Here is a 16,500-nt window from a genome sequence, read left to right as displayed (position 1 = left end):
CACAGCAACGGACGTGAAACAGTGCCTCACTCATTTAGCCGTTTTCAAAGACTTGAGCACGCAATCCAGCTGAACACTCCAGTGCGGCGCTGAGGGAGTGCTGCATCTCTCAGGGGCACTGCCTTTCAGAGGTGGTGTTTAAATTGTCTGCCCTCCCAGGTGGGTGGGAAAGGAACCCATGGGCACTATTTACCAGTGGAGTTATACCCGGTATTCTGGGCAACGTTTAACCATCAACAAGCACGACTTAAACAGACAACAGGTTATTTATTTCATTGCTTTCTGAGATCTTGCCGTGGACACATTGGCCCAAACTCTACCACCTGGCCTGCCCCAGAATCGGCGCGGGCGCCACAGCAGAAATTTCCGTTGACCTCGGGCGGGATCTTATGGTCTTGCCCGAGCGAGGCCATAAAATCCCACCCATTGTCTCTAAGGACAACAGTGAAAACTTTCTAGGAATACTAAACGCCTTGGTGAGAACTGCCCCTTGCCCTCCTTTGAGGTAGTGCCAAGGGATCTTTGATATCCCGGGCCGGAATTTTATGCCCAAGCCTCTTTGAGTGGGCGACTGCTTCCCCCAGGCTACAGTCCCCCAGACTCAAAGTGCCATAAAAGGACCATAAAGATTTACCTCAGAACACAGCAGCTGTCGACAGGTTGTCATGGGAGGCACCTGACCCATGAGGTTGGTTCTGATTGGCCTGCGTCACGTGACCTTGAGTGAGCAGGCTGGAGCTGGGAAGGAGCTGATGTGTTTTGACAGGTTGAAAGTGGGACGGGAGGAAGGCAGGGCACTTTGGGGAGTGTACGTGCAAGAAACTCTCTTCCAGTTTTTGAAGCAGAACCTCCTCGCCATCAAATGGATGCGCCAATTCAGAAAGAAGCTGGAACTGGGCTTGCTGATGGATGAGTTCGTAAGTGCCTTCCACAGATTCTTAGCTCTTGGGGTGAGGAGAAAGCTTTCCAGTTAACTCTTGCACTGCTGGGCAATAATGGCCAAAGCTTGTTTTCGTGTTAATCGCTCTTCGTCCTGAGAGTAATGAATCACTAACAGTGCAATCAGTCTCTCAGGGTGGAGTTATCTGCAACCGAGTACAGGAATGCGCAGGCAAGTTTGACGATTTAAGATTGAGGAATCCAGAATCAAAGCCTGTAGTGCAGGACAGCAGCAAGAGTGGGAGAAAGGAGTAAGAGAGAGAGAGAGAAAGTGGACTGGCCGGATAGGAAGTAAGCCCCTCTTGCTTGGTTTATGCAAGCCGGCAGCGTAGATAACGGAAGCTTGAGTGAGGTGAGCTTTCTCACAGTGTCAAAGTTCTGGCCAATAAATAAATTAGATGATAAATTAAATCCCTTCCCCTAACGGCACTGTGGGTGTACCTGCACCACATGGCCTGCAGCGGTTCAAGAAGGCGGTTCACCACCACCTTCTCATGGGCAATTAGGCACAGTAAGACGTCTCACAACACCAGGTTAAAGTCCAACAGGTTTATTTGCAATCACAAGCTTTCGGAGCGCTGCTCCTTCATCAGATGAGACTCACTCACCTGATGAAGGAGCAGCGCTCCAAAAGCTCGTGCTATCAAATAAACCTGTTGGACTTTAACCTGGTGTTGTGAGACTTCTTACTGTGCCCACCCCAGTCCAACGCCGGCAACTCCACATCAAGGGCAATTAGGGATGAGCAATAAATGCTGGTCTCGCCAGCGACACCCGCATCCTGTAAATGATTAAATTAAAAATTGGTGAAGCATTGAGGTTTGATTTGAAAACTCTGAGATTAAAAAAAACCCAGAAAACCTGATCAGGTGAGTGTGAGAGAGCTCGTGGTGGAAAGCAAGAGGAAAATGTTGATGGGATGAGAGAGAGGTCAGGGTGGGAAGCTGAGAGAATGAATGATTGAAGTTAAGGCCAGTTTTCTCCATATCTCTAGCCCTAGAATTGGGAAGGGAGGGAGAGGCACAGGGAGAGTGTTTCTGGATATAAATTGATTTCAAGACGCATTTCTGCATTCTGTTCTTCATTATCTCCATCATTCAATACCCAGCTCCGATTGTCCAGAAATTTCCAAACTCACACTACAGGGCGGCACGGTGGCACAGTGGTTAGCACCGCTGCCTCACAGCACCAGTGACCAGAGTTCAATTCCCGACTTGGGTCCCTGTCTGTGTGGAGTCTGCACATTCTCCCCGTCTCTGCGTGGGTTTCCTCCGGGTGCTCCAATTTCCTCCCACAGTCCAAAAATGTACAGGTTAGGTGGATTGGCCATGCTAAAATTATAAGACCATAACACATAGGAGCAGAATTAGGCCACTCGGCCCATCGAGTCTGCTCCGCCATTCAATCATGGCTGATATTTTTCTCATCCCCATTTTCCTGCCTTTTCCCCATAACCCCTGATCCCCTTATTAATCAAGAACCTATTTCCCCTCAGTGTCAACTAGCTAGGTTGAATGCATAGGGTTATTGGGAAAGGACCTGGGTGGGATTGTGGTCAGTGCAGACTTGATGGGCTGAATGGCCTCCTTCTGCACTGTAGGATTCTGTGATTCTAGAATACACTCTCCTGGCAGAGGGATAGCCTTGGAATAGGCTGCTATTTGGGGATAAATGCATGAACTGTTTTGCTGGAGCAAAGCTGAGGTGTATGAACAGGAATGTGTCCAACAGGATTCAGAATCCTGGATCCTGCACCCACACCACGGGGACTGCACTGGTTTAAGGAGGTGATTCACTATCCACTGCTCCGGGCAACTAGAGATGGGTTATAAAGCTGGCCTAGCCAGCAATGCTCACATCCCAAGGAAGAATTTTAAAAATTCAATGGTAAGAGACTTGTCACTGCTTGTACTGTGGGAGAGAGGGCACAGCAGATTTACAAGAATGTTGCCAGGGCTAAAGAAGTGTAGCCATGGGGAGAGATTGGATAGGTTGGTGTTGTTTCCCTTGGAGCAAAAGAAGGCTGAAGCGTGACTTGATAAAGGTGTACAAAATTATGAGGGGAAGCAACATAAACATAGAAACTAGAAGCAGGAGGAGGCCATTCGGCCCTTCGAGCGTGCTCCGCCATTTTGATCATGGCTGATCATCAAATTCAATATCCTGATTTCCCCCCTTCCCCCCACATCCCTTGATCCCTTCAGCCCCCAGAGCTATATCTAATGTCTTCTTGAAATCACACAACGTTTTGACCTCAATTACTTTCTGTGATTTGATTTGATTTATTATTGTCACATGTATTTACAGTGAAACAGTCCAAAGATGTGCGAGTTAGGTTGATTGGCCAGGTTAAAAATTGCCCCTTAGAGTCCTGAGATGCGTAGGTTAGAGGGATTAGCGGGTAAATATGTGGGGGTAGGGCCTGGGTGGGATTGTGGTCGGTGCAGACTCGATGGGCCGAATGGCCTCCTTCTGCACTGTAGGGTTTCTATGATTTCTATGAAACGTATTGTTTCTTGCGCGCTGTACAGACAAAGCATACCGTTCATAGAGAAGGAAACAAGAGACTGCAGAATGTGGTGTTACAGTCATAGCTAGGGTGTAGAGAAAGATCAATTTAATGCAAGGTAAGTCCATTCAAAAGTCTGACGGCAGCAGGGAAGAAGCTGTTCTTGAGTGGGTTGGTACGTGACTTCAGACTTTTGTATCTTTTTCCCGACGGAAGAAGGTGGAAGAGAGAATGTCCGGGGCGCGTGGGGTCCTTAATTATGCTGGCTGCTTTTCCGAGGCAGCGGGAAGTGTAGACAGAGTCAATGGATGGGAGGCTGGTAGTGAATTCCACACATTCACCACTCTCTGGGTGAAGAAATTTCTCCTTCAGTTCTAAACGGTTTACCCCTTACCCTCAAACTATGACCCCTAGTTCTGGACTCCCCCACCATTGGGAACATTCTTTCTGAATCTATCCTGTCTAACCCTGTTAGAATTTTATATGTTTCTATGAGATCCCCTCTCACTCTTCTAAACTCCAGTGAATATAATCCTGAAAGATAGAGTGGACATGATAACATTGTTTCCCTTGGTGGAGAATTCTAGATGTGGAGATGCCGGCGTTGGACTGGGGTAAACACAGTAAGAAGTTTAACAACACCAGGTTAAAGTCCAACAGGTTTATTTGGTAGCAAAAGCCACACAAGCTTTCGAGGCTCTAAGCCCCTTCTTCAGGTGATTCTAGAACCAGGGGACATAGATTCAAGATAAATGGCCATAAGTGTAGAGGGAACATGAGGAAGAACGTTTTTACGCAGAGGGTGGTGGGTGTCTGGAATTCACTGCCCGAGTTGGTGGTGGAGGCAGAGACCCTAAACTCTTTTAATAGGTATCTGGATCTGTACCTCAAGTGCTGTAGCTACAGGGCTATGGGCCGGGTGCAGGAAGGTAGGATTGGAAAGGACACCGGGATGTGCTCAGGCTAGCATGGATAAGATGGGCTGAATGGCCTCATTCTGTGCTGTAACTTTTCTATGGTTCTATGGATCATCAAGTTACATCTAGTATATTGCAGAAGCCATTCAGCCCATCCAGTCTATGCCTGTGTTTATGCTCCGAATTAACCTCTTTCCACCCTCGTTCATCTCACCCTATCAGTATATTCTTCAACTTTTCTCTCCCTGGTGTGTTCATCCAGCTTTTCCCTTGAATCAATCTCTGTTATTCATCATTACTCTGTGTGATAATCTGACTATTCCAGTGCACTGTATTTTAGCCTCTAATCTTCCACTGTCGATAAACTAGAGATAACCAAACTTCCACCTCCTAACTCGCACCAAGTCCGTTCACACATCATCCCTGTGCTCGCTGACCTATGCTGATTCCCGGTTTGGCAATGCCTTTTAATATTCTTGTCTTTGTTTCCAATTGCCTCTGTGGCCTTGCCTCCTCCGGCCCTACTGCCCTCCGTGATCTCTGCGCTCCTCCAACCCAGGCCTACTGCATCCCACCATTGTGCTCCGCTCCAACACTGGAGTCCGTGTCTCCAGCCACCTGGATTCTGAACCCCTCGCTGCCTCTCTCTCTCCCTCTCCTCCTTCAAAACCCTCCTTAAAACCTACCTCATAACCTGTCCTAACATCTCTCTCTGCGGGGGGGGGGGGTGTAAAGTTTAGTTGGGTCACGCTCCGGTGAATTGGGCCTTGCCAGAGGCTCCAGTGTCAGTGCAAATTCAGTGACTGTTTCACTCAGAAAACAAACGTCAGTCGACAAAACAGGAGAAAGAGGACGAGGAATATAGAAATAAATTGCCACAGCATCTGGACCAATGTTTGTTCCGTGCTGTGGACAGTCTGAGAAGTCATCAGTAAGTGACGCAGAACATGCGAATTGAATGTAACTGATACTGTTCCCCTGGTGAAACATTTCCTCTTCGTACAGTACGTTCCCAAGCAAGTCAAGTCTCTTGCCTAGCAATATGACTGCGGGTGTTTTTATTCATCCTGAGTCAGCAGTACATTATTGTCAAACAGAGGAGGTTGTTTATGGAGTACAGGCTTCAGGAGCTGGTGTATCTACTGTAAATCCGGGAGTCTTGTCTTCACATTGTGAGTTGTCACAATGTGAAGGGCGGTAGAAGCAGATTCAATAAGAACCATCGAAAGGGGGAGGCCAGGGACGAGTGGCCTTATTGCTAGACTATTAATCCAGAAACTCGCCTCATGTTCTTTTTGATTTGATTTATTATTGTCACATGTATTAACATACAGTGAAATGTATTGTTTCTTGCGCACTATACAGACAAAACATACCGTTCATAGAGAAGGAAAGGAGAGGGTGCAGGATACAGTGTTACAGTCATAGCTTGGGTGTAGCCAAAGTTCAACTCAATATTGGATTTGATTTATTATTGTCACAATGTGGAGATGCTGGCATTGGACTGGGGTGGACACAGTAAGAAGTCTCACAACACCAGGTTAAAATCCAGCAGGTTTATTCAGTAGCACCAAATAAACCTGTTGGATTTTAACCTGGTGTTGTGAGCCTTCTTACTATTATTGTCATATGTAATGGTATTCAGCGAAAAGGTTTGTTTCTTGCCACGCCATACAGACAAAGCATACCGTTCTTAGAGTACATAGTGGAGAAGGAAAGGAGAGAGTGCAGAATGTAGTGTTACAGTCATAACTAGGGTGTAGAGAAAGACCAACTTAATGCAAGGAAGGCCCATTCAAGAATCTGACAGCAGCAGGGGAGAAACTGTTCTTGCGTCGGTCGGTACGTGACCTCAGACTTTTGTGTCTTTTTCCCGACGAAAGAAGGTGGAAGAGAGAATGTCCGGGGTGCGTGGGGGTCCTTAATTATGCTGGCTGCTTTTCTGAGGCAGCGGGAAGTGTAGATGGAGTCAGTGGATGGGAAGTTGGTTTGCGTGATGGACTGGGCTTCATTCACAGCCCTCTGTAGTTTCTTGCGGTCTTGTTCAGAGTAGGAGCCATACCAAGCTGTGATACATCCAGTCCCAGATTCGAATCCCACCACGGCAGATGGTGAAATTCAATAAAAGATATCTGGAATTAAGAATCCAATGATGACCATGAAACCATTGTCGATTGTCATGAAAACCCATCTGGTTCACTGATGTTCTTTAGGGAAGGAAATCTGCCATCCTTACCTGGTCTGGCCTACTTGTGGCTCCAGAGCCACCGCAATGTGGTTGACTCAACTGCCCTCTGAAATGGCCAAGCGAGACATTCAGTTTTATCAATCACTCAAGAAGGCTGTTCACCACCACCTTCTCAAGGGCAACTAGGGATGGGCAATAAATGTTGGCCAGCCAGCGACGCCCATGTCCCACAAATGAATGAAAAAAAGGGAATTGGATAAATGCTTGAAAATGAAAGAACACAGTGCTTGGGAAAAGAGGGAATGGGACTAATTGGATTTCAAAGAGACTGCAGCACGGGAATGATGGGCCGAAGGGCATGGTTCCGTGCTGTATGACCACATGTTTTCATGATTTTGTACACAGCAAGATCAAACAAACAGCAACAAGATGAGAAATTGCATTTTTTTTAGTGGTTTTAGTTAAAGGCCAAATGTTGACCAAGACAACAGGAGAGCTGCCTACTGACCTCATTGACTTGAGGAAACCAACCAAGGTTGTCCATCACTGAGCTATCAATCTGCCCAATAAATTCCATCGGAGATCAGATACCAAACCACCAACTATAACTTACAAACACGGTGCTGAGAATCTTATCCTCTGTAACATTGAAGTACAGAATATTTACAGCCCAGGATCAGGCTATTCACACATTGGCATTGGACTTTATGCTCGAACCCTTTTGTCATCTCATCAACACAGCCTTTTAATTCTTTCTCTGTCAATTTGCTTGCCACAAATCCCTCGAATGGCAACACAGGCTGAATGGGCCGAATGGCCTACGTCTGTTCCTATTTCTTATGATATGTCATAGTCCCTTTCATGTTCTCTGCCCCTGCCTTAGGAACATTTGAAATGGGACCAGGAGTAGGCCATTCGGCCCCTTGAGCCTGCTCCACCATTCAATCCAATCACGGCTGCAACCTCCGATAACCTTTGATTCCTTTGCCGAACAAGGATCTCCCTACCCGCAAAAGCCTCCTGGATCGCCAACCGTTTGGTCACCACTCTGGGGCACACAGGTTCAAATCCCACCAGGGCAGCTGGTGGAATTGAAATTTAGTGAATTGATAAATTTAATTGATTAATTTGAAGGAATTAATTTGGATCTGAAAGCCTCAGTAATAGTAAACCCTATCGCAGTAAAAATCCCTGATTTCCTATATAGGGAAGGAAATCAGCCTTTGTTACCCAGTCTGGTCTACATGTGACTCCAGACCCACATCAATGTGGTTGACCTTCAGTGCCCTCTGGAATGGCCTCACAAGCCACTCAGTTCATAGAATCATAGAATCCCTGCAGTGCAGAAGGAGGCCATTTGGCCCATTGAGTCTACACTGACCACAATCCCACCCAGGCCCTATCCCGATAACCCCATGCATTTACCCTGCTAGTCCCCCTGACACTAAGGGGCAATTTAGCACGGCCAATCCACCTAACCCGCACATCTTTCGGACTGTGGGAGGAAACCGGAGCACCCGGAGGAAACCCACGCAGACACGAGGAGAACGTGCAAAGTCCACAGAGAGAGTCACCCGAGCCGGGGATCGAACCTGGGTCCCTGGCGCTATGAGGCAGCAGTGCTAACCACTGTGCCGCCAATACTGAGGCTTTCAGATCCAGATTTCTTTTCTAAATTAATCAATTAAATTGATGAATTAATTTAGTGTGGTAATCAGGGATGAGCAGCAAATGTTGGCCTTGTCTGTGATTCTGACACCCAGGCGCTCAGAATATAAAGCACCTTGGAGACACTGTTTTCTGTGAGAGAGGAGCCGGTGGGTATTTCAGGAGCTCATCTCTTCATTTCTGATCCGCAGGAGCGACAGAGGCTGGAAACCATCCTGAACCTGTGCGCGGAGTACTCCAAAACCGACCCCTCCGCTGCGCCGGATATGGGGAAGACGAACCAGAACAACGAACAGCTCCACATTGATGAGCAGAGGTTTTACCCCAGCACGGCAGACACTCCCCCCACCACAGCCAGCAGGGGGACCTCGATGGAGCGGAATGCTGGGCCCAAAGGCTTCAGGGAAGCTGCTCTCTCACCGCCCGCAGACCCCACTGCTCAGAAACACCGCGAGGCTCCAGAGAGATCGGACGAAGATCCCCTGAAGGAAGAATGCAGCAGCACGGAGAGCACTCATCACGAGGTAAGGTGGTGTGAAATCTTATAGAAACATATAAGATTATGAAGGGAATGGATAAGATAGAAGCAGGGAAGTTGTTTCCACTGGCAAGTGAAACTAGAACGAGGGGGCATGGCGTCAAAATAAGGGGGAGCAGATTTAGGACTGAGTTGAGGAGGAACTTCTTCACACAAAGGTTGTGAATCTGTGGAATTCCCTGCCCAGTGAAGCAGTTGAGGCGACCTCACTGAATGTTTTTAAGGCAAGGATAGATACATTTTTGAACAGTAAAGGAATTAAGGGTTATGGTGAGCGGGTGGGTAAGTGGAGCTGAGTCCACAAAAAGATCAGCCATGATCTTATTGAATGGCGGAGCAGGCTCGAGGGGCCAGACGGCCTACTCCTGCTCCTAGTTCTTATGTTCTTAAGACATCTTGCGGGAATGGGAGGATCAAAGGGGAGAATGAGAAGAACTGAGAGCTCAGTGTTGGGAACGAGAGGACACAGATTGAAGATAACTGAGGAAAGAACCAGAGCTTACGCGCGGAAACTTTATTTTCCATAGCGTGTAGTTGTGATCTGGAATGCACTGCCTGAGAGGGCGGTGGGAGCAGAGTCGAGAGGAACTTTCAAAAGAAAATTCGATAAATAATGGAAGGAAAAGCGCTTTCAGTGGTATGGAGAAAGTCCCACTCTCCTGCTCTAATTGGATAGAATCTTTCCAAGTGCTGGCACGAGCCATGATTGGCCGAATGGCCTCCTTCCGGCCTCTGACTCTAGTGGCAGGATCTTACGACCCCGCTCAGCTGAGATTGTAAAATCCCGCCCAAGACCAACAGAGATTCCCATTCTGGGAAACTCGCCTGGCCGGATTCCAGGGCAGGGGTGGGGGTAGGGTTTCGGCCTCTACGTTGAGAAGCTTTCTCAGCTTTTCTATATTTTTTTCTCTCTCTCTTATTGGTTCCTCTTCTTTAATTTTAAGCAGCATGAAGATTCTGCCGGTGCTCACTCAGCCCAACAGGTAGCCTACCTGGAGGAAGAGAGGGTCCGAGTGCTCGCCTCAGTGGACGAACTCAAACAGAGGATCAAAGAACTTGACCAGCAACTTGAGGAATCCAGTCGTGAGGTAAGGTTCGCCTTAGTTTACTCATCTCTCTGTCTTTTCCTTCACACGGCCCTGATTCGCTCTGAAGTCTCGCCGTAATCAGTGATCACTCTCATAGCGTTGCCAACCCCCGGCACATTGCTGATCTCCCAAACCCCACCCCCACACTCCCATCATCCTCCAGGTGCACTGTTTTCCCAGGGCCAATAGAAATCATCAGACTCCTTGGGCGATATTTAATCGAGGTAACGTGAGTCTTGCGTGCCGGCTGGAGTGCTAGAAGGTGGGTGAGTTGGATTGGCCATGCTAAATTGTCCCTTGGTGTCCCAAGATGTGTAGGTTAGGTAGATTAGCCATGGTAAATGTGTGGGGTTACAGGGATAGGGCAGGGCAGAGGGCCTGGGTAGAATACTCTGTCAGAGAGTCGGTGCAGGCTTGATGGGCCGAATGACCTCTTCTGCTCCATAGGGATTCTATGATTCCATGATAAGTAGGTGGCAAACAGGCACTTAAGTGACCAACAGCAGGGCGCCCCCACGAGTAAGGACCCTGGGGTGTCATTCGTGCTGGCCAATCAGAGGCCGGTAGCTTTCTTTTGCAGGTGGCGCCAACAGGAGCAATGGCAGCTTCTGGGATTGCACCCAGAGAGAGGCCCAGGATCACAGTCGGTGAATGAAGTTGGGATGGGAGGCTGCAGGATGGGGTCATGAGAGTAGGGGGGGGGGGGGGGGGGGGGGGGGGGCGGTGGTGGGTGGGCAGGTGGGCATGGCCCTGGCTCTGAGTGGGCTTCATTCTTTCCTGATGTCATGTCCCTCAATCAGGCACTGAGTGACTTTGAACCACCCTCCACCCCCACTCATCCTGCTGTTCCCAAAGCCTGAAAACCACCCTGCAAAAGTTTGCTTCTTACGTTCCTCATGTTGCGAGCCTCCTCACCCCCCTCACCCCCACTCACACCCCCCTCACCCCCACTCACACCCCCACCCTCACCCACTTGTGGGTTAATACCAGCAGTTGGTGGGTTGAGATCTTTAGGCAAGCGTTAATTCCCCACTTAAGGATCTGAATGAACAATGGGGTGGGTGGGCTGTTCACAGGCCTTCCCTCGGAGGCTTCCCTGTGACTGTGCAGCCAAATTCCCCACCAACTCAATTCCCACGTTTGCTGATGACACCGTCATAGTGGGTCAGATCTCAACCAATGACGAGACAGAGTACAGGAAAGAGGTAGAGAATCTGGTGAATTGGTGCGGCAACAATAATCTCTCCCTCATTGTCAACAAAACAAAGGAGATAATCATCGACTTCAGGAAGCGCAATGCAGGACATGCCTCTATCTACAGGGACGAAATGGAAATGGCCAAGAGCTTCAAGTTTCTAGGTGTCCAACAACCTGTTCTGGTCCCCCCCATGCCGAGCTATAGTTAAGAAAGCCCACCAATACCTCTACTTTCTCAGGAGGCTAAGGAAATTTGGCATGTCCACTACGATTCTCACCAACTTTTACAGATGCACCATAGAAAGCATTCTTTCTGGTTGTATCACAGCTTAGTATGGCTCCTGCTCTGCCCAAGACCGCAAGGAACTACAAAAGGTCGTGAATGTAGCCCAATCCATCACACAAACCAGCCTCCCATCCATTGACTCTGTCTGCACTTCCCGCTGCCTCGGCAAAGCAGCCAGCATAATTAAGGACCCCACGCACCCCGGACATTCTCTCTTCCACCTTCTTCCATTGGGCAAAAGATACAAAAGTCTGAGGTCACGTACCAACCAACTCAAGAACAGCTTCTTCCCTGCTGCCATCAGACTTTTGAATAGACCTACCTTGCATTAAGTTGATGTTTCTCTACACCCTAGCTATGACTGTCACACTACATTCTGCACTCTCTCATTTCCTTCTCTATGAACAGTATGCTTTATCTGTATAGCGCGCAAGAAACAATGGTTTTCACTGCATACCAATACATGTGACAATAATAAATCAAATAAATTAATCAGGGCAGAGGAAGGAAGGTGGCAGAGTCCACATGCAGTACCCGCCCCCGCCATCCCAAGAAATGTTCCCCTCCCCCCTTCAAGATCAATTTGTGGGAGGGCTTAAAATCTGTCCACTGTTACCCGATTGGATTGATCTGGGAGCATCCTTGGGAAGTTTTACCACGTTAAAGGCACTATATAAATGCACGTTGCTGTTAGTGAAACAACCTTTGCTCCCCCAGCTCAGCGAGTTTTATCACTAAGGAGGAAATGTTTGAACAAAGTGGAAAGAAAACATCGTTTTGTTTAATGTTCTGACCACTTTTCTGCCGGGTTTTAATTACTGCAGCTGGTCTGGAGATTAACCTTTTTAATCGTTAGCGACTCCAGGACTATTCTAGAACGTTCTACATTCTCAGGTTCAGGGCCTCGCTGGCTACTGAAATAATTGGTCCCTGCGCTGGGTCAGTATTTAAATCTCAACCTTCATTCACCTGGCCTTTAGTGGGATCTTGCTGTACACAAATTTGGTTGCTGCGTTCCCTACATTATAACTTGGTGGCGGGGTGGGGCGGGGGCAGTTCTTGGCTGTGAGGCACTTCAGGACCTCCTGAGGTTGTGACGGGCACTATATAAATGCAAGTTGTTTTATTTCAATGTACTTGTATGCAATGTCGATTATTATTCCTTTGATGTTCTCCGCAGGCGGAGATGGAGCGAGCCTTGCTTCAGGGAGAGCGGGAATCTGAGATTGTCCAAATCCAGCAAGAACAGGAGATTGTCGAGCAGCTGGAGGAGAAGCTCCGGGAGCTGGAGAGTAACATCCAGAGGGAAAAAGACAAGGTACTGCTCCCCCTCGCTCAGGACTCTCTCTCCCTCTCTCTCTCTAACCTCTTATCGTTCATCTCTCCAACATGCAGAAATGATGAGCTTATCTGTTGTGAGCTCCCTCCCCAGTGAGGACTAGACACTCTCTTCTCCAGCGTTTAGACTGAGCTTAGACTCAGCAAACATGGGGGTGCTCGTGTTGCTATTGGGTCAGTTTGATTTGGTGCTCTGGTCGTTCCTCCAGCCGCTCTGCTTCATTCACAGATTAATATGGGACTGATGCCCTGGCCACGGTATGTGGCCACCCCGGCGGCAGTGTGGTCTAGAGGCCGACAGATTGTGGCTTTAGCAAGCCCTGACTTCCGACAACTAGAGTCATAGAAATCTTAGAATCCCTACAGTACAGAAGGTGGCCATTCGGCCCATCGAGTCTGCACCAATGACAATCCCACCCAGGGCCTATTCCCGTAACCCCACATATTTATCTCACTAATCCCGCTAACCTATGCATCCCAGGACACTAAGGGGCAATCTAGCACGGCCAATGCACCTAACCCACACATCTTTGGACTGTGGGAGGGAACCGGAGCACCCGGAGGAAACCCACGCAGACACGGGGAGAATGTGCAAACTCCACACAGACAGTGACCCGAGCCGGGAATCGAACCCCGGTCCCTGGAGCTGTGAGGCAGCAGTGCTAACCACTGTGCTACCGTGCCGCCCGGTTACATTAACATTGTAACATTAGGAGTTGTGGCAGTGTAATAAGTCTTTGGAGGTAGAAGTCCCTTCACCAAAATCCCTTTAACAGCAGTGCACAGAGTGCTCGCAGTCAGCAGTCTACCTCCAGGGATGTCAGAGGAACTGAAACTCCCCATTAAGTACAAGGCAAAGACTCCCTGATTGGCTCATCAATTGGATCCTTAATCAGCTCATACTCCAATAGGCCCAACCTCAATGGCCTGATTGAAGACATTACAGGAAATATGAGCGGTATAAATTTGTAACTGCGGCGAAAGCGTTAGCGGCAAGTCTTTGGTGTTGATGCAGTTTATCGCATTAAGATCTGGGCTGGAGAGTTACTCTTCCCTCCCCCAGAACCCAGTTGGTGTAAGATGGATGTTCCTCTGTGTTTGTGCAGGCCTCTCCCGAATGTGAGGAGCCAAAGTTAGACATCATGGAGAGTCCACATCTGGGGAGTAATTAGTTGGCTTCACTGCTGTTGAGGCAACCTTTGTTTCCTTTACTGCTATTTTGCTTATTTCATTTAACTGGACGCTGGCTGCAACGGGGACAGCTTAGACGCAGCTGCTAGTTAAGATTTACTTGTTGGTTGCAGCATCCTTGAACTTAGAGGATATGGGGAGAGGAGTAATAGTCCTTGACCAGTGATTGGTGCTTGGAGACTGGGAGAAGTAGGAGGGGAGAGGGGGGGAGGTGGTTTGCCAATAGCCTAGCAGTCAAACAAGCTATCCACATTCATCCTTCAGGCTCGCACAGATTAAATGAACACTTTGGTGAAATATCGAGAACCTTTGCAGTGGGAATGGAGCAAAATAGAAATCAGCACCAATGGGAGAGTAGGGAACGACAAGTTACCTGGAATATTGTGAACAGCTCTGGTCTCTGGGGCATACAGAGACACTGGAGAAGGTGCAAAGAGGATTATACAACATTAAATCAAAACGCAGAGGTTATAACCATTTGGAAAGATTGAACATCTGAGGGGAGGAGGCAGGTTCTTCTCTCCGGAAAGTAGAAGGCTAGGGCCTTTCAAATTACTGAAAGGCTCAGTGGGGGAGTCGCAGAGATGTTTCCATTGGAAGGCAAGATCAGAATGAGGGGCCGTGAAGAAAGGACAGTCACTAACAAATCCAATAGGGGATTCAGGAGAATGTATTCAAGAGGCGGCTGGATATAGCACTTGGGGCGATCGGGATCAAAGGTTATGGGGAGAAAGCAGGATTAGGCTATTGAGTTGGACATCAGCAATGATCGTAATGAATGGTGGAGCAGGCTCGAAGGGCCGAATGGCTTCTTCCTGCTCCTGTCTTCTATGTCTTTACCAAAGAGTGTGGTGAGAATGTGGAACTCGCTGTCACAAAATATGGCTGAGGTGAATAGCGTAGATGTGTTTAAGGGGAAGTTGGATAAGTGTGTGAAGGAAAATTGAACAGAAGGACATGCAGGTAGGATTAGATGATGTAGGATAAGAGGAGGCTCACTTGGAGCTTAAACACCAGGATGGAGCAGTTGGGCCGAATGGCCTGTTGCTGTGCTGTAAATTCATTGATCTCCCACAGTACAAGCAGTGGCAAATCTCTACACTTGCACCTTGTTTGAATACCTCAGTTTTGTTTAAACATGCTCAGAGACAGGGACAGAAGAATGTTTTGTCAGTAGTATTGAGTCATAGCCCCGGGCACGGAGCAAGCGAGGTGTTCAAACAGAGGGTTCTGACACTGATTTTCCACATCAGCCCGTAACCATTCTGTCAGTCTACCCCATTAGATAGAAGACAGCATCAGGGGAGACAGAGTTCACACTTCATGAGAATGGGCAGAAATGAAAGATTTAATCTTAAGCTCGGAATCAGAAGGAGGAGGAGATGGTGTGGACTTGGGTGGAATGATAGAAAAGTTCAGATGGGGGGGGAAGGAGAGATTAAGGGTGGGATTCTCCAGCTGGAAATTCTTGCCCAAGCTCAATGGATCTTTAAGTCGTCCGCCAAACTTTCTATCTCACCTGCTAGGATTCCCGCAGCAGGCCAGATGGAAGAATTTTGATCCAAATTAGAAAAAGGATGATGGTGCAGGAGGTGGTAATGGGACAGGGGGAGAAACAGAAACTGAGCCCTGAGGAGGTGTCAAAAGCAACAATAAACTAATCCCAGGACCCACTGATGTGGGAAGGCTGGGAATGATGTGGAGACTGGCAGGTTGCAAAGTGACTGGGCAACAGCTGAGTTGCTGTTTCCCAAGGCTGCAATTGAACTTCATTGGAATAACATAGGGAACCAAGCCCAGAGAGAAACAGAAAGCATTTATGATGCAGAGGTAGGCCATTCATCCCATCATACCTTTGCTGGTCAAGGAAGAGTCATCCCATGTTCCCAAACTCAGTGTGTAACCCTTTAGGGTGGTGTACCTCAAATGGTGCAACTGCCCACGACTGGCAGAACATCCAAAGCTTTTCCCTCCACTGAGTGTGTTCTATTCAAAGAAGTGGATTGATTTGAAAATGCATCAGAAATTTCAGGGTGGGTGGCACAGTGGTTGGCACTGCTGCCTCACAGCGCCAGGGACCCGGGTTTGATTCCGGCCTCTGTGTTGGGTTTGCACGTTCTCCCTGTGTCTGCATGGGCACACGTCTGTGCCCCAGTGAGACTCGGGGGGGCTGAAATATAGCCAAAAATAAAGAGATGGGGAAAGAAAGCAATTCTGATAATGTATAATCATGACCAAAGTTAAACTCACAAGTTGCTCAGTAAGATATTGATACAGTTAAATACACTCATTGGAATCGAATAGTTTGTTAGCCAAAGGTAATTGGAGATGGACAATAAATACTGGTATCGTTGGCAACACATGGAGGCCAAGCATGAATTTTAAAAATCTCACAAGCTGCTAAAACATAAATATTTCAGAGAGAAAAATGTCAGTGTGAACAAAGAGCAAAGAACAGTACAGCACAGGAAACAGGCCCTTCGGCCTTCCAAGCCTGTGCCGCTCCTTGGTCCAACTAGACCAATCGTTTGTATCCCTCCATTCCCAGGCTGTTCATGTGACTATCCAGTTAAGTCTTAAACGATGCCAGCGTGTCTGCCTCCACCACCCTACTTGGCAGCGCATTCCAGGCCCCCACCAC

The 16,500-nt window shown here is 48.1% G+C and overlaps 1 protein-coding gene across 29 annotated transcripts in view; it reads left to right on the top strand.

The window, feature by feature from the left end:
* The window catches only part of phldb1b (pleckstrin homology-like domain, family B, member 1b), a 334,696-nt gene that overhangs the window by 227,210 nt on the left and 90,986 nt on the right, over positions 1-16,500 (top strand). For 19 of the 29 annotated variants that reach the window (XM_078199086.1, XM_078199071.1, XM_078199070.1 and 16 more), the window contains 3 exons: positions 8,413-8,745; positions 9,704-9,847; positions 12,511-12,648. In XM_078199086.1, coding sequence (XP_078055212.1) covers positions 8,413-8,745; positions 9,704-9,847; positions 12,511-12,648 — 615 coding nt within the window. The remainder of the gene's footprint in view (positions 1-8,412; positions 8,746-9,703; positions 9,848-12,510; positions 12,649-16,500) is intronic. The other 10 variants (XM_078199087.1, XM_078199084.1, XM_078199080.1 and 7 more) reach the window with 1 other exon arrangement.

This window comes from Mustelus asterias, chromosome 27 (assembly GCF_964213995.1).
Source record: "Mustelus asterias chromosome 27, sMusAst1.hap1.1, whole genome shotgun sequence".
Lineage (NCBI taxonomy): Eukaryota > Metazoa > Chordata > Chondrichthyes > Carcharhiniformes > Triakidae > Mustelus > Mustelus asterias.
This window is presented reverse-complemented; position numbering and strand designations above follow the sequence as displayed.